General features: G+C 38.1%; 1 protein-coding gene across 2 annotated transcripts in view; it reads right to left on the reverse strand.

The window, feature by feature from the left end:
• The window catches only part of STAG1 (STAG1 cohesin complex component), a gene marked incomplete at both ends in the record, with an annotated part of 314,305 nt that overhangs the window by 56,367 nt on the left and 239,550 nt on the right, over nt 1-18,388 (reverse strand). For both annotated transcript variants that reach the window (XM_079704598.1, XM_079704597.1), the window contains one exon: nt 10,748-10,851. In XM_079704598.1, coding sequence (XP_079560724.1) covers nt 10,748-10,851 — 104 coding nt within the window. The remainder of the gene's footprint in view (nt 1-10,747; nt 10,852-18,388) is intronic.

Genomic DNA, 18,388 nt, shown 5'->3' on the forward strand with positions numbered 1-18,388 from the left:
GCTTTATATTTAGGTCTTTAATCCATTTTGAGTTTATTTTTATGTATGGTGTTAGGGTGTGCTCTAATTTCATTCTTTTACCTGTAGCTGTCCAGTTTTCCCAGCACCATTTACTGAAGAGTCTGCCTTTTCTCCAATGTATATTCTTGCCTCCTTTACCAAAAATAAGGTGACCATATGTGCGTGGGTTTATCTCTGGGCTTTCTATCCTGTTCCATTGATCTATATTTCTGTTTTTGTGCCAACACCATACTGCCTTGATTACTGTAACTCTGTAGTATAGTCTGAAGTCAGGGAGCCTGATTACTCCAGCACCGTTTTTCTTTCTCAAGATTACTATGGCTATTTGGGGTCTTCTGTGTTTCCATACAAATTGTGAAATTTTTGGTTCTAGTTCTGTGAAAAATGACATTGGTAGTTTGATAGGAATTGCACGGAATCTATAGATTGCTTTGGGTAGTATAGTCATTTTCACAATGTTGATTCTTCCAATCCAAGAACATGGTATATCTCTCCATCTGTTTGTATCATCTTAAATTTCTATGATCAGTGTCTTATAATTTTCTGCATACAGGTCTTTTGTCTCTGTAGGTAGACTTATTCCTAGGTATTTTATTCTTTTTGTTGCAGTGGTAAATGGGAGTGTTTCCTTAATTTCTCTTTCAGATTTTTCATCATTGCTGTATAGGAATGCAAGGGATTTCTGTGCATTAATTTTGTATCCTGCTACTTTACCAAATTCACTGCTTAGCTCTAGTAGTTTTCTGGTAGCGTATTTAGGATTCTCTATGTATAGTATCATGTCATCTGCAAACAGTGACAGCTTTATTTCTTCTTTTCTGATTTGGATTCATTTTATTTCTTTTTCTTCTTTGATTGCTGTGGTTAAAACTTCCAAAACTATGTTGAATAATAGTGGTGAGAGTGGGCAGCCTGTCTTGCTCCTGATCTTAGTGGAAATGCTTTCAGCTTTCCACCATTGAGAACGATGTTGGCTGTGGGTTTGTCATATATGGTCCTTTTTATGTTGAGGTAAGTTCCCTCTATGCCTACTTTCTGGGTTTTTTTTTTTTTATCCTAAATGGGTGTTGAATTTTGTCAAAAGCTTTTTCTGCCTCTATTAAGATGATCATATGTTTTTTATCCTTCACTTTGTTAATATGGTGTATCACATTGATTGATTTGAGTATACTGAAGAATCCTTGCATTCCTGGGAAAAACCCCACTTGATCATGGTGTATGATCCTTTAATGTGCTGTTGGATTCTGTTTGCTAGTATTTTGTTGAGGATTTTTGCATCTATGTTCATCAGTGATATTGGCCTGTGGTTTTCTTACTTTGTGACATCTTTGTCTGGTTTTGGTATGACGGTGGCTTCGTAGAATGGGTTTGGGAGTGTTCCTCCCTCTGGTATATTTTGGAAGAGTTTGAGAAGGATAGGTGTTAGCTCTTCTCTAAATGTTTGATAGAATTTGCCTGTGAAGCCATCTGGTCCTGGGCTTTTGTTTGTTGGAATATATTTAATCAGAGTTTCAATTTCAGTGCTTGTGATTGGTCTGTTTATGTTTTCTATTTCTTCCTGGTTCAGTCTCAGAAGGTTGTGCTTTTCTAAGACTTTGTCCATTTCTTCCAGGTGGTCCATTTTATTGGCATATAGTTGCTTGTAGTAATCTCTCATGAACCTTTGTATTTCTGCAGTGTCAGTTGTTACTTCTTTTTCATTTCTAATTAATTGCTTTGAGTCGTCTCCCTTTTTTTCTTGATGAGTCTGGCTAATGGTTTATCAATTTTGTTTATCTTCTCAAAGAACCAGCTTTTAGTTGTACTGATCTTTGCTACTGCTTCCTTCATTTCTTTTTCATTTATTTCTTATCTGATCTTTATGATTTCTTTCCTTCTGCTAACTTTGGGGTATTTTTGTTCTTCTTCCTCTAATTGCTTCAGGTGTAAGGTTAGGTTGTTTATTTGAGATGTCCCTTGTTTCCTGAGGTAGGATTGTATTGCTATAAACTTCCCTCTTAAAACTACTTTTGCTGCAACCCATAGGTTTTGGGTTGTCGTGTTTTCATTGTCATTTGTTTCTAGGTATTTTTTGATTTCCTTTTTGATTTCTTCAGTGATCTCTTTATTATTAAGTAGTGTATTGTGTAGCCTCCATGTATTTGTATTTTTTACAGATTTTTTCCTGTAATTGATATCTAGGCTCATAGCATTGTGGTCGGAAAAGATACTTGATATAATTTCAACTTTCTTAAATTTACCAAGGCTTGATTTGTGACCCAAGATATAATGTATCCTGGAGAATGTTCCATGAGCACTTGAGCAGAAAGTGTATTCTGTTGTTTTTGGATGGAATGTCCTATAAATATCAATTCAGTCCATCTTGTTTAATGTATCATTTAAAGCTTGTGTTTCCTTATTTTCATCTTGGATGATCTGTCCATTGGTGAAAGTGGGGTGTTAAAGTCCCCTGCTATTCTCGTGTTACTCTCAATTTCCCCTTTTATGGCTGTGAGCATTTGCCTTATGTATTGCGGTGCTCCTATGTTGGGTGCATAAATATTTACAATTGTTACATCTTCTTCGTGGATTGATCCCTTGATCATTATGTAGTGTCCCTCTCTGTCTCTTGTAATAGTCTTTATTTTAAAGCCTATTTTGTCTGATATGAGAATTGCTACTCCAGCTTTCTTCTGATTTCCATTTGCATGGAATATCGTTTTCCATGCCCTCACTTTCAGTCTGTATGTGTCCCTAGGTCTGACATGGGTCTCTTGTAGACAGCATATATAAGGGTCTTGTGGTTGTATCCATTCAACCAGTCTATGTTTTTTGTTTGGAGCATTTAATCCATTTACATTTAAGGTAATTATCGATATGTATGTTCCTACCACCATTTTCTTAATTGTTTTGGGTTTGTTATTGTAGGTCTTTTCCTTCTCTTGTGTTTCCTGCCTAGAGGAGTTCCTTTAGCATTTGTTGTAAAGCTAGGTCGATGGTGCTGAATTCTCTTAGCTTTTGCTTGTCTGTAAAGGTGTTAATTACTCCATCAAATCTGAATAAGATCCTTGCTGAGTACAGTAATTTTGGTTGTAGGTTCTTCCCTTTCATCCCTTTAAATATGTCCTGCCACTCCCTTCTGGGAGTGTTGCAGAGTTTCTGATGAAAGGTCAGCTGTTAACCTTATGGGGATTCCCTTGTGTGTTATTTGTTGTTTTTCCCTTGCTGCTTTTAATGTTTTCTTTGTATTTAATTTTTGATAGTTTGATTAATATGTGTCTTGGCGTGTTTCTCCTTGGATTTATCCTGTATGGGACTCTCTGTGCTTCCTGAACTTGATTAACTATTTCCTTTCCCATCATAGGGAAATTTTCAACTTTAATCTCTTCAAAATTTTCTCAGTCCCTTTCTTTTTCTCTTCTTCTTCTGGGACCCCTATAATTTGAATGTTGGTACATTTAATGTTGCCTGACAGGTCTCTGAGACTGTCCTCAATTCTTTTCATTCTTTTTTCTTTATTCTGCTCTGTAGTAGTTATTTCTACTGTTTTATTTTCCAGGTCACATATCCGTTCTTCTGCTTCAGTTATTCTGCTATTGATCCTTTCTAGAAAATTTTAAATTTCATTTATTGTGTTGTTCATCACTGTTTGCTCTTTAGTTCTTCTAGGTCCTTTTTAAACGTTTCTTGTATTTTTCCATTCTATTTCCAAGATTTTGGATCATCTTTACTATTATTTCTCTGAATCTTTTTCAGGTAAACTGCCTATTTCCTCTTCACTTGTTTGGTCTGTAGATTTTTTCCTTGCTCCTTCACCTGCTGTATGTTTCTCTGTCTTCTCATTTTGCTTAACTTACTGTGTTTGGGGTCTCCTTTTCTCAGGCAGCAGGTTCGTAGTTCCTGTTGTTTTGGTGTCTGCCCCCAGTGGCTAAGGTTGGTTAAGTAGGTTGTGTAGGCTTCCTGGTGGAGGGGACTGCTGCCTGTGTTCTGGTGGATGAGGCTGGATCTTGTCTTTGTGGTGGGCAGGACCACATCCGGTGGTGTGTTTTGGGGTGTCTGTGACTTTATTATGATTTTAGGCAGCCTCTCTGCTAATGGGTGGGGTTGTGTTTCTGTCTTGCTAGTTGTTTGGAGCACTGTAGCTTGCTGGTCATTGAGTGGAGCTGGGTCTTAGTGTTGAGCTGTAGATGTCTGGGAGAGCTTTCGCCGTTTGATATTACGTGGAGCTGGGAGGTCTCTGGTGGACCAATGTCCTGTACTCGGCTCTCCACCTTAGAGGCACAGGCCTGACACCTGGCTGGAGCACCAAGGCCCTGAGAGCCACACGGAAAAAGAGAAAAAGGAAAAACATATATATATCATTGCTCCCAAAGTCCACCACCTGAATTTTGGGCTGACCTGTTGTCTATTCACGTATTCCACAGATGCAGGGTACATCAAGTTGACTGTGGAGATTTAATCCGCTGCTCCTGAGGCTGCTGGGAGAGACTTCCCTTTCTCCTCTTTGTTTGCACAGCTCCTGGGGTTCAGCTTTGGATTTGGCCCTGCCTCTGCATGTAGGTCTCCTGAGGGCATCTGTTCTTCACTCAGACAGGGTGAGGTTAAAGTAGCAGCTGATGGGGGCTCTGGCTCACTTAGGCCAGTTGGAGGGAGGGATACACAATGCGGGGCGAGCCTGCGGCAGCAGAGGCCAATGTGATATTGCAACAGCCTGAGGCGCGCCGTGTGTTCTCCTGGGAAAGTTGTCCGTGGATCACAGGACCCTGGCAGTGGAGGGCTGCACAGGCTCCTGGGAGGGGAGGTGTGGATAGTGACCTGTGCTTTCACACAGGCTTCTTGGTGGCTGCAGCAGCAGCCTTAGTGTTTCATGCGTGTCTCTGGTGTCCGTGCTGATAGCCGCGGCTTGCGCCCATCTCTGGAGCTAGTTTAGGAGGTGCTGTGAATCCCCTCTCCTTGTGCACCCCGAAACAATGGTCTTCTGTAGCATTTTAAGGCAAGTTCTTTGTATATCATTTCACCCCTAATATTTAATTATGTCTCTAACAGATGAAGATGAAAGAATAATTAAGCTTTACATCTCCAACAAAATTTAACAATAATTCCTTATTATCATTTCATACCCAGTCCTTAGTTTTCTCAGTCTCTACTTCTTGGAGTCTCTCCTATATTTGTATTTAATGTAATGTTTAATATGGTTAAATTTATGTCAGCCATTGGGCTATTTGTTATCTATATATCTTACATCTTTTTTTCTCCCCTCTCTTCGTCTGCCGTACTTCTTTGCAGTTAAACATTTTTTAGTGTGCTATTACAATTTCTCTGTTGGTTTCATTTTCTTTTTTTAGGTATGAGTAGTTACTCTAGGGATTACAATATACTTCTTCAACTTATTACAACTAACTTCAGATTAATAATGAATTAATTATAGCAAAATACAGCAATTTTACTCCAAAAGAGTTCTATTTCCTTTACCCTTCTTTATGCTATTCTCACATATCTATATATATTATAATCTTAATACTACAGTGCTATAATTGTTGCTTTAAATAATCTCATGTCTCTTTAAAAATTAAAAAAAAATATAATATAAACAGCCTTTTTTTTTTTTTTTTTTTTTTTTTTGCGGTACGCGGGCCTCTCATTGTTGTGACCTCTCCTGTTGTGGAGAACAGGCTCTGGACGTGCAGGCTCAGTGGCCATGGCTCACCGGCCTAGCCGCTCCGCGGCATGTGGGATCTTCCCGGACTGGGGCAAGAACCTGTGTCCCATGCATCGGCAGGCGGACTCTCAACCACTGCACCACCAGGGAAGCCCTACACAGCCTTTTATATCCACCAACATATTTACCATTTCTGGTACTCTCTATCTCCTCCTGTGGATTAGAGTTTCCATTCTTTACAGCTGGAAGGACTTCTTTTAGTATTTCTTCTAAGGCAGGTCTTCTAACATGTTTCTCAATCTTTGTTTATATGGGAATGTTTTTATTTCACTTTCATACTTGAAAGATAATTTTACTGGAGTTAGAATTCCTGGTTGGCAATTTTGTTGTCTTTCGGTGATTGTCATTCTACTGTCTTCTGGGCTTAACTACTTCTGATAAGTCAACTGCTAATCCTATTGCTGTTGTCCTCCACATAAGTTATTTTTTTTCTTACAGTTTTCAAGATTTTTTGTCTTTAGCTTTTAACAGTGTGACTACCCTGTGTCTAGACGTAGATATTTTGTGTTTATACTATTTGGATTTTGTTAAATTTCTTGGACCTGTGGATTAACATTTCTCATCAAATTTGGGAAGTTTTTGGCAATTCTTAAAATGTTTTTCCTTCCTTTTCTTTCTCTCACTCCTTTCTTTGTAGGACTCCATTACACAAATTTGGTGACTTGATGTTGTTTCACACATTTCTTAGGCTCTGTTCATTTCTCTTCACCTTTTTTCCTGTTTTTTTTTCAGAGTGAGTAATTTCTATTAATCTTTCATGTCCACTGTTTCTTCTGTCATCTCAAATCTGTTGAGCTCATCTAATAAATTTTACATTTTTCTTACTGTACTTTTCAACTCATGAATTTCCATTTGAAAAACTGGAATTACTGAGATTCCTTATTTGTTGTTATCATCTTTTCCTGTAATTCTCTGAACATACTTTCCTATAATTCTTTGAACATATTTATAAAAAAGGGCTCTGGGGCTTCCCTGGTGGCACGGTGGTTGAGAGTCCGCCTGCCGATGCGGGGGACACGGGCTCGTGCCCTGGTCCAGGAGGATCCCGCATGCCACGGAGCGGCTGGGCCTGTGAGCCATGGCCGCTGGGCCTGCACGTCCGGAGCCTGTGCTCCACAGTGGGAGAGGCTGCAGCGGTGAGAGGCCCACGTACTGCGAAAAAAAAAATAGGGGGCTCTGGAGTATTTGCTAAACCCAACAATTGCGCCTACTGAGAAACCATTCCTACTGTCTACTGTTTTCCCCTGAGTATGGCCACACTTTTTTTTTTTTTTTTTTGCATGGTTCCAATTTTTCTGGAAAAGTGGACATTTTTTATAATATCCTGTAATAACTATGTACTGAAAAATTATTTTACTAAGTGTCATTTTAATAAATTAATCTTTAACTTAAACTGTGTAATTTGTCTCTCCCATGATGTGTGGCTTCTGTTGGGAATTTTTATTCTTATTTTTGTTTTTTAGCCTGTCTTCCTGGGAGTCTCCTCTGTGTTTCAATAGATCACTAGTCAGCCAATGATTTGGGTAGAGGTGGTACTTAAATGATCCAAATTTATAAGGCTCCTAGCCTCTGAGACCTGATCTGTTTGTGGGATAGAGAGCACATTCAAACTTCAGCCACTGTGTAAGTTTGCTTGACTTTTATATTCCATTGGGTTCTCTCTCTCAGGTTTCCCAGTCAGCCAGGGATGTATGAAGAGTTTATTAATCCTTTTATGGCTTTCTCAATTCTAGCATTTTTTTGTTAGATTCTTGGCTGGTTCACTATTCTTACCAACTTGCAGACACAATCTCTGAATATCACAGGTACAGGGTTTCCTTATTTGTTTCTGCCATTTCTAGTTGACAAAGCTGTGGACTTTTCCCATTTGTCCCACATTGAGTCTGCTCCCTTGACAGCAAAGTTGCTGGTTTTTACATATAGTGCCACTCTGGTAAAATTACAGATGTCACCAGTCAAGCTTGTGGGTTCTGTGTATACTGTAACCCTAGGCAGGAAGGCTGCAGACTCCTACAGCTTTAACCTGAAGCTTCAGCAGTTTTCCAAGAATACAAGCACACCTCATTATTATGTTTTGCAGATATTGATTTTTTGAAGAAAACAAATTGGAACTTTGTGACAACCCTGTGTTGAGCAAGTCTATTGGTACCATTTTCCCAACAGCATTTGCTCATTTTGTGTTTGTGTGTCTGTTTCTGTGTCACATTTTGGTAATTCTTGCAATATTTCAAACTTTTTCATCATTATTATTATACCTGTTATGGTGATCTGTGATCAGTGATCTTTGATGTTACCATTTAATTGTTTTGGGGTGCCCGAAACTGCACCCATATAAAATGGGGAGCTTACTTGATAAATGTTGTGTCCCACTGCTCCACCAACTAGCTGTTCCCCCATCTTTTCCCCTCTTCAGGCTTCCCTATTTCCTGAGACTCAATAGTATTGAAATCAGGCCAACTAACAACCTTACTAACCCCTAATAAGCCTCTAAGTGTTCAGGTGAAAAGAAGAGCCACACATCTCTTGCTTTAAATCAAAAGCTAGACATGATTAAGCTCAGTGGGGAAGGCATGTTGAAAGCTGAGACAGGCCAAAGGCTAGGCCTCTTGAGTCAAACAGCCAACTTGTGAATGCAAAGGAAAAGTTCATGAAAGAAATTAAACGTGCTACTCCAGTGAATACATGAATGATAAGAAAGTGAAACAGCCTTATTGCTGATATGGAAGAAGCTTTAGTGATCTGGATGGAAGATCAAACCAGCCACAACATTCCATTAAGCTAAAGCAAGGCCCTCACTCTCTTAAATTCTATGAAAGCTGAGAGAAGTGAGGAAGCTGCAGAAGAAAAGGCTGAATCTAGTTCATGAGATTTAAGAAAAGAAGCCATCTCTATAACATGAGTTCAAGGTGAGGCAGCAACTGCTGATGTAGAAGTTGCAAGTTAACCAGAAGATCTAGCTAAGATAATTAATGAAGGTGCCTACACTAAACAAAAGATTTGCAGTATAGACAAAACAGCATTATATTAAAGAAGATGCCACGTAGGATTTTCATAGCTATACAGTTGGTGACTTTAAGTTGAAGCCAATGCTCATTTGCTATTCTTTTTTTTTTTTTTTGCATTACGTGGGCTTCTCACTGCTGTGGCCTCTCCCGTTGCGGAGCACAGGCTCTGGACGCGCAGGCCCAGCAGCCATGGCTCACGGGCCCAGCCGCTCCGCGGCATGTGGGATCTTCCCAGACCGGGGCACGAACCCGTGTCCCCTGCATCGGCAGGCGGACTCTCAACCACTGCGCCACCAGGGAAGCCCTCATTTGCTATTCTGAAAGTCCTAGGGCCCTTAGAAATATGCTCAATCTACTCTGCCCGCTCTCTATCAGTGGAACAACAAAGTCTGGGTGACAGCACATCTGTTTACAACATGGTTTAGTGAATATTTTAAGCCCACTGTTGAGACCTACTGCTCAAAAAAAAGATTCCTTTCAAAATATGACTGCTCACTGACAAGGCATCTGGTCACCCAAGAGCTCTGATGGAGATGCACTATGAGAATAATGTTTTCATGCCTCCTAACACAATATCCATTTTGCAGCCCATGGATCAAGGAGTAATTCTGACTTCCAAGTTTCATTAGTAAAGAAAGAGATTTTGTAAGGCTATAGCTGCCATGGATAGTGCAAAGTCCACTGAAAACTTTCTGGAAAGGATTCAGCGTCCTAGATGACACTAAGAATATTCATGATTCAAGGGGAAAAGGTCAAAGTATCAACACTAACAGGAATTTGGCAGAAGTTGATTCCAATCCTCATGAATGACTTTGAGGGTTTCAAGATTTCAGTGGAGGAAGGAACTGCAGATGTGGTGAAAATAGCAAGAGAACTAGAATTCAAAGCAGAAACTGAATATGTGATAAATCTCATTACAAAAACTTTAACAGATGAGGAGTTGCTTCTTATGGATGAGCGAAGAAAGTGGTTTCTAGAGATGTAATGTACTCATGGTGAAAATGCTGTGATGATTGTTGAAATGACAACAAAGGATTTAGAATATTACATGAACTTAGTTGATAAAGAAGTGGCAGGGTTTGAGAGGTCTGACTCCAATTTTGAAAGAAGTTCTACTGTGGGTCAAATGCTATCAAACAGCATTGCATGCTACATAGAAATTGTTTGTGAAAGGAAAAGTCCATCAATGAGGCAAACCTCATTTTTGTCTTATTTTAAGAAACCGCCACCAGCAAAAAGACTGCAACTCACTGAAGGCTCAGATGACAGCATATTTTTAGCAATAAACTAGTTTTAAATTAAGGTATGTACATTGTTTTTCTAGGCATAAGGCATTGCACACTTAATAGACTATTGTACAGTGTAAACACAACTTTTTATGCATCAAGAAACCAAAAAATTCATGTGACTAGCTTTACTACAATATTTGCTTTATTATAATGGTTTGGAACTGAACCTACAATACCTCCAAGATATGCCCATAAATGCTTCTTAATTTGTTGTTTTATCTTTGGTTAATTTCCAGAGCCCTGATATGGGTTTTGATAATTTTTCCAGTTTTACACTTTTTTTTTTTTTGGCAGAGAGGAATTGCCTACCGCTTCACACTACCGGAGCCAGTCTTTCCATCGTGATTATCTCAATTCATCTTAAACAGCAATAACACCTGCATTATTAGCCCCATACTACAGGTAAGGAAATTCACAAAGAAAATAATTAACTGTCCTAGGATTACATAGATGTTAAGTGGAAGAGCTTCCAAAACTAGGCAGTTTGCCTTTCTGTACCTTTAACAAATATGAATGTGAAAATTCATAAGATACTAGACTAGAAGTAGGCACAGGTGCTATAGAAGCATGGATGCAAAGAATCTATTTTGGAACCTGAGTAGACAGAATATAAGATGAACTACCACAGCATATATCATTTACAAAAAATATTCAAATATTTAAGACAGTTAATTACATTAAAAGCTTTCTTTTTCTTTTTCTTTTTTTTTTGGTAGATTTCTAATATAACTTACTCTCTTGCCGGTACCCCTTCCCACTGGAGGATGTGCCTCAGCAGCTTGACGAATCGTACAAACCATTAACTCTATAAGAGCACTCTCCTGACGGTCAGACATTGCTAAAGTGAAACAAAACACATTAGTATGAGTAGATAGTTTTACAATAGCCATGTATCAAAAATGAGCACAATTATAAAAAACTGTAGTCTATTACTTAAAGACTAAAGTTCTATTCTTTGTCTTTTTTCTTGTTTTAAGAATAATATGTGCTTGTCGTAAGTCAAACAAGAAAGAGATATACAAAGTAAAAAAGACAATAAACTCTGGTTTCTTCTAATACTTGCTCTCTTGTAATATACTTCTGAATTAGGCAATGCCAAAATTTTCCTTCTATATCACTTCAAAGCTCATATATCTTTCTTTTATTTTTAGCAAAAAAAGAACATGCTATATCTTTTCAAAAAATTAACAACAGATTTTGAATATCTTTCAAGTCACATGACATGTACAAATAATTATGTTAAATAATTACAAGTTATTACATAATTTGTGTACCACAATTTATTCAGCCTTCTCCTATTAACATGCAAATATTCCCCAAATTTTTGTCACGTTTACAAACAATGTAGTAATAAATATCATAAGTACACATATATTTATGTAACTGATACTTTTATTTCTGCAGAATAAATTTCAAGAGAGGAAGTAATGACTCAAAGGTTAAAATCTTGGTACTGACAAATCAAAAAGGTTTCTTACTGCAATCCACACCTCCAACTGCAATGATGAGAATGTTTGGTTCCTCATATCCCTGCCAGCACTTGATGTTATTAAGTCCCTTTAATGTTTGCCAATCCAATGATTGAAAATGGTATGTTATTTTGCTCCTGCCTAACTACTAATTAGTGGAGTGTATTTTCTTGTTTATTAGTTTACAATTTTTTGGAGATTTTTAATGTTTATTCTCTGCTAATTTTTCTTTTTTTTTTTTTTTTTTTTTTTTTGCGGTACGCGGGCCTCTCACTGCTGTGGCCTCTCCCGTTGCGGAGCACAGGCTCCGGACGCACAGGCTCAGCGGCCATGGCTCACGGGCCCAGCCGCTCCGCAGCACGTGGGATCTTCCCGGACTGGGGCACGAACCCGTGTCCCCTGCATTGCCAGGCGGACTCTCAACCACTGCGCCACCAGGGAAGCCCTCTGCTAATTTTTCTATTGTTATTCACCTTTCTTGTATTCTTTTTTTAAAATTAATTAATTAATTTATTTATGACTGCTTTGGGTCTTTGTTGCTGTGTGTGGGCTTTCTCTAGTTGCGGCAAGTGGGGGCCACTCTTCATTGCAGTGCGTGGGCTTCTCATTGCAGTGGCTTCTCTTGTTGCAGAGCATGGGCTCTAGGCGCACGTGCTTCAATAGTTGTGGCATGCAGGCTCAGTAGTTGTGGCTCATGGGCTCTAGAGCGCAGGCTCAGTAGTTGTGGTGCACAGGCTCTAGAGCGCAGGCTCAGTAGTTGTGGCGCATGGACTTAGCTGCTCCGTGGCATGTGGGATCTTAACAGACCAGGGATTGAACCCATGTCTCCTGCACTGGCAGGCGGATTCTTAATCACTGCATCATCAGGGAAGTCCCTAACTTTGTCTTAAATGATGCACATATTTTCTCCCAGTTTGTTCTTTTGTTTTTAGACTCTTCATGGTATCTTTTGTCAGAAATTATTGACTTTTACAAAGTCATATCTGTACTTATTTTTTTATGGCCTTCAGATTTCTCTCTTTTCTTTCCAGTTTTTTTGAGAGATAACTGACATACAATACAATATAGATTTAAGTTGTACATCATAATGATTTAACTTATATATATCGTGACATGATTATCCCAGTAAGCTTAGTTAACATCTATCATCTCATACTGATAAAAAAAAAAAGGCTTCTGGGTTTCTTGTATTGCTTTCAAAGATCTCCTTTCTCCTAGAGATTACAGAAATATATTTTCTTCTCTCTCTGTCTCCATCTGTTGCTTGCTTTTACATCTTGAATCTGTCTGAAATTTATTTCTGCCGATAGTATCAAGTATGGGTCTGTTTATTCCCACCAGATGAGCAGCCAATTATGCCTCTACCATTATTAAAGAAAACCAGCTTTCCCTGGTTTATGTGAAATGTCACCTTTAAACATGTTTTAGGTGCTTATATATACTTAGATCTATTTCTGGATTCTTTATTTGGTTTCACTAATCTATTTTTCTATTACAAGGATACACTTTTGATTATAACAGCTTTATAATGTTATAATATACCTTAATGTGTAACTTAATTCAACTAATTTGAATATTTAGTTGAAAAAATTTCCCTTATCTAGTCCTCTTCCTAAAAAATTTCTGATTTCTATAAAGCTAGTAGCAAACAATTAAGTATTTTCTATGTGTAAGGCACGGTTATAAGTGATTTATATGTATTTACTTGTTTTATCCTCAAAACAATTCCAAGAGATAGGAATTAATATCCTCACACTTTGCAGATTGGGAAAATGAGCCATGGAGAGGTTAAATAACTTTTCAAAGCACTCAGTAGTAGAGCCAAGATATGAACCCAGGTAGTCTGACTCCAAGGTCTATGCTCTTAAGCACTATGCTATACCACTTCTTTAAAATAAGCTTGAAATTCTACATAAACTTTTATTTTTTAATTTTATTAGAGTATAGTTGATTTGCAATGTTGTATTAGTTTCAGGTGTACAGCAAAGTGAATGTTATACATATATATGCACTCTTTTTTAGATTCTTTTCCCATATAGGCCATTACAGAGTACTGAGTAGAGTTCCCTGTGCTATACAGTAGGTCCTTATTAGTTATCTATTTTATATATAGTAGAGTGCATATGTCAATCCCAATCTTCCAATTTATCCCTCCCCCACCCACCCCCCTGGTAACCGTAAGTTTGTTTTCTATGTCTGTGACTCTTTTTCTGTTTTGTAGATAAGTTCATTTGTACCCTTTTTTTTAGATTCCACATACAAGCAATATCATATGATATTTGTCTTTCTCTGTCTGACTTACTTCACTCAGTCTATGTAATAAACTTTTTTTTTAAAATAAATTTATTTATTTTCTTTTTGGCTGCGTTAGGTCTTCGTTGCTGCGTGCAGGCTTCCTCTAGTTGCAGCGAGCGGGGGCTACCCTTCACTGCGGTGTGTGGGCTTCTCGTTGCGGAGCATAGGCTCTGGCACACAGGCTTCAGTAGCTGTGGCACACAGGCTCAGTAGTTGTGGCTCACGGGCTCTAGAGAGCAGGCTTAGTAATTGTGGCGCACGGGCTTAGTTGCTCCACGGCACGTGGGATCTTCCTGGACCAGGGCTTGAATCTGTGTCCCCTGCGTTGGCAGGCGGATTCTTAACCATTGTGCCACCAGGGAAGTCCCAGTCTATATAAACTTTAAAATCATTTTGATTAGTTCCTTCTCTCACCTCCCAGAACTCTCTCAAACCTACTGGAATTTGAACTGGTATTTTTAAGAAAATTATACATTATACTGGGAAGAACTGACATTTTAATAATCTTTTCAGCCAGGAACATGATATAGCTCTTCATTTATGATATCTTATTTGACATTATTTAATGAAACATTATGATTTTCTTCACACTGATTCTGTACTTTTCTTGTTGAATTCATTCCTATGTATTTTTAAAGATACATTTTTGAGACTAATTTGAATAGTTTAATTTTATCTTTCTGTCTCCCTCTCTCCTTCCTCTCTGTTCTTTTCTCTGTATACTTATTTATGTTAAAGACCAATTTAAAAAAAAAGGCCAATAGATGTGGGGATTATAGAGACGGAACTAGGCATAAATTAAAAGAAAAAAAATATTAAGCTTTAGAAATTGAGAAGTTTGTACTGATTATTTCAAAATAAACTGGGACAACAGCAATGAAAAGGCAAACAAAGGCATAAAATCTTATCCCTTATTTTGCACCAAAATCATCCTGAACAGGAATATGTATGTACATCTTAATTCAATCATTTTTTGTTTAACTTTTAATTGTGATAGGAAAAGCACATGAACTTTAGCTTGTCTTAGGAAAACCACAAGGAACAGTTTCAACTTTCCATTTATACTCCCTGATCCAATAAAACAATCAAGTTTCTATTTTATGATTCTAGAATTTCTTATTTTTTTCAATTTGGCTGGGGATAGAGGAATGACAAGATTGTCTATGAACTAAATGTATTTTCTATTATTTATGAAAAAAATATAGTTCTATGGAAAGCGAGGAGAGAAAAACTTATCTAGTATAGAAACATTCCACTATTATACACTAAAATCCATACATTAGTGTTGAAGAAAAACTCAACCTTATACAGTGTCCAATGCTATCAATTTTATTAGTTTATAATTTGAAACCATCCATTCAGATATGGTAAACTCAAAACATTTGAAATTTAACTGAAATCTCTTTGGGGATAAAACAGCAAAACCAAATAATAAAATTTAAAACAAAGCAAGCTTTAAGCCACAGACAAGAGCCAAAAAGCCACAATGATACAAAGGGTGGCTGTTTGCACTATCAATTACCAAATACCTACACAACTTTCTAAGGCTGCAGAAACTTCTTTACACATCATCTCCATTTTCTCATTATTGATTTCAGTCTTATCACCCTGAACTCTGGATTTTCTCCTTAATATCACTGAAAAGAAACACTAAAGTCACCAAGAACCTAAATCTTCACTTAAAGCTGATGGTCTTTGCATAGTCCTTTTTCTCCTCTGCAATACATGATATTATTAACCATAGCTCTCTTGAACACCCTCTTTACTGGGCCTTCTATAGTGTACAATGAACTCTTACTATCCTTTTTATATAGCTTGCTCTCACTCTTTCTTGCTCTTCCTGCTTTTGTCCCCTTCCTATCCACAATCTTTAAAACTCACCATGGGCTTTTTCTTTCTATAATCTATTTTCTTCTTTTACATTTTTATCATATCCCATAGAGACCACTCCAAACCATATTGACAAAAAGCATTTTTTAATACGAATTTGATCACATCCCACCCCTGTTTAAAATCCTTCAGTGGCTCCCTATTACACTTAGAATGAACTAAATAAATCCACTTATGATCATGGACTTAAATGTTGTACATCATCAGGCCTCTGCCTCTATCTCATCTAGTGCCACTAGCCCACTGTGCTCAAGTTACTGCAGCTCCTGGAATATAACAATATCATTCATGCTTCAGATACTCTGCAATTGCTATTTCCTCTATCTAGGCAGCTCTTTTTTGACACTTCCCATGGCTAGCCCCCATATCCTTTAGATTCTTGGCTCACAGGTGGCCTCCTTAGAGAGATCTTCCTTTTGGGATTCAATCTAAAGATGGACCCCTTCTTACTGTTATTATCCATCACAGATACTTACTAACTTTTGAAATTATTCTGACCAGTTAGTTTTGGTCTGCCTTCCCCACTTGAATGTTAGTTCCATATGGGCAGTGAGTTGACCTTGTTTAAGACTGCACCCTCAGTGCTTAGTATAACAGCACATAGAAGGTGGTCAATAAATATTTTTAAATTATAAGTGAATTAATGATTCCCTACTTGAAGAATTCCACTTATACACATTACTTCACCCATCAACTGGATCACAGAATTCTAGCATTAGAAATTATCACAGGGCTTCCCTGGTGGTGCAGTGGTTAAGAATCTGCCTGCCAATGCAGGGGACATGGGTTCGAACCCGGGTTCGAACCCTGGTCCGGGAAGACCCAACATGCCGCACAGCAACTAAGCCCATGTGCCACAACTACTGAGCCTGTGCTCTAGAGCCTGTGTGCCACAACCACCAAAGCCCACGTGCCTAGAGCCCGTGCTTCGCAACAAGAGAAGCCACCGCAATGAGAAGCCTGTGCACTGCAATGATGAGTAGCCCCCACTCGCCGCAACTAGAGAAAGCCCGTGCACAGAAACGAAAACCCAACACAGCCAAAGATAATTAAATAAAAATAAATATATTTAACAAAAAAGAAATCATTAGCTTTCATTGCAAGCTATCAAATGTTTCAAAAACTGTTTAAAAAAAAAAAGAAATGATCACATAAGTTTATCTAATCAAAGAGCCTTCTTTATAAATGAAGAAGCTAAGATCCAGAGAAGTTAAATGACTTAGTTACGGTCTTGTTTTTGCCTGATTACTTGTTACCCAGACCTTCACATTACACTAAAAATTTATCCAGCAATTTGAGTTTGCTGTAGAATACACATACACCCCCAAAAAACCCTGTCCCTTAAAATCACTGCAAAGCACTCTTACAGCAGCTGTGATTTATTATTATTTTTCTTTTCCATCATGGTTTATTACAGGATACTGAATATAGTTCCCTGTGCTATACAATAGGACCTTGTTGTTTATCCATTCTATATATAAGAGTTTGCATCTGCTAGTCCCAAACTCCCAATCCAACCCCCTCCCCCGACCAGCAACCACAAGTCTATTCTCTATGTCTGTGAGTCCATTTCTGTTTCGTAGATAAGTTCATGTGTGTCATATTTTAGATTCCACATATAATATCATATGGTATTTGTTTTTCTTTCTGACTTACTTCGCTTAGTATAATAATCTTTAGGTCCATCCATGTAGCTGTGAATGGCAGTAAGTCATTCTTTTTTATGGCTGAGTGGTACACTGTATATATGTACCACATCTTTTTTATTCATTCATCTGTTGATGGACATTTAGGTTGTCTCCATGTCTTGGTTACTGTAAATAGTGCTGCTGTGAACACAGGGGTGCATGTTATCTTTTCGAGTGATAGTTTTGTTCTGATATATAGCAGTTGTAATTTAAACTGCTATTGGTAGTCTTTGACAATGTGTCTGTTTTCCCAAGTTTTAGTCCTATATTTGCAACTGCTAACTAGACTTTCATCCACTGGAATATCCATCACACTTCACTTATGTAAAGTATAACTTAATTTCTAGTTAGTCTTAAGGAAATAAGTAAATCACTACTGGCATTTTGTTATCATAAAATATAGCAAAATAGTAGCTCAGAATATTGATTTGGATACCATTCCATACCAGAGCTTATATGTGGCACAGCAAACATATGGACAAATGTATGAAAAAAAGCTGAATCATGATTTCAAAATGGTCCTGGACTTGTTACACATAAATTCTCCAGCCTTGCCTTACCAGATTCAATCATACCCTAAAACTGTGGTTGACTTAAAATTTTTTCCCCATTTTACAACTCACTTTTCTAGCTAAAATCAAACCAACCAAACCAAGCCAAACCAAACGAAACGAAACCTAACCAATCTCCTGACTGAAAGTTAAACCCAATGTCAATTAAACTTAAACCACAAAGAAAACCTAATAATACATAGTTATTTTAAGAAGGTAGATCCAGGGCTTCCCTGGTGGCGCAGTGGTTGAGAGTCCGCCTGCCGATGCAGGGGACATGGGTTCGTGCCCTGGTCCGGGAAGATCCCACATGCCGCGGAGCGGCTGGGCCCGTGAGCCATGGCCGGTGAGCCTGCGCGTCCGGAGCCTGTGCTCCGCAATGGGAGAGGCCACAACAGTGAGAGGCCCGCGTACAGTTAAAAAAAAAAAAAACAAAGAAGAAGGTAGATCCATCTAGAACACCTTGATGACTGACGGACAGA

The sequence above is a fragment of the Hyperoodon ampullatus genome (assembly GCF_949752795.1).
Source record: "Hyperoodon ampullatus genome assembly, chromosome: 5".
In the NCBI taxonomy this organism is placed as follows: Eukaryota; Metazoa; Chordata; class Mammalia; order Artiodactyla; family Ziphiidae; genus Hyperoodon; species Hyperoodon ampullatus.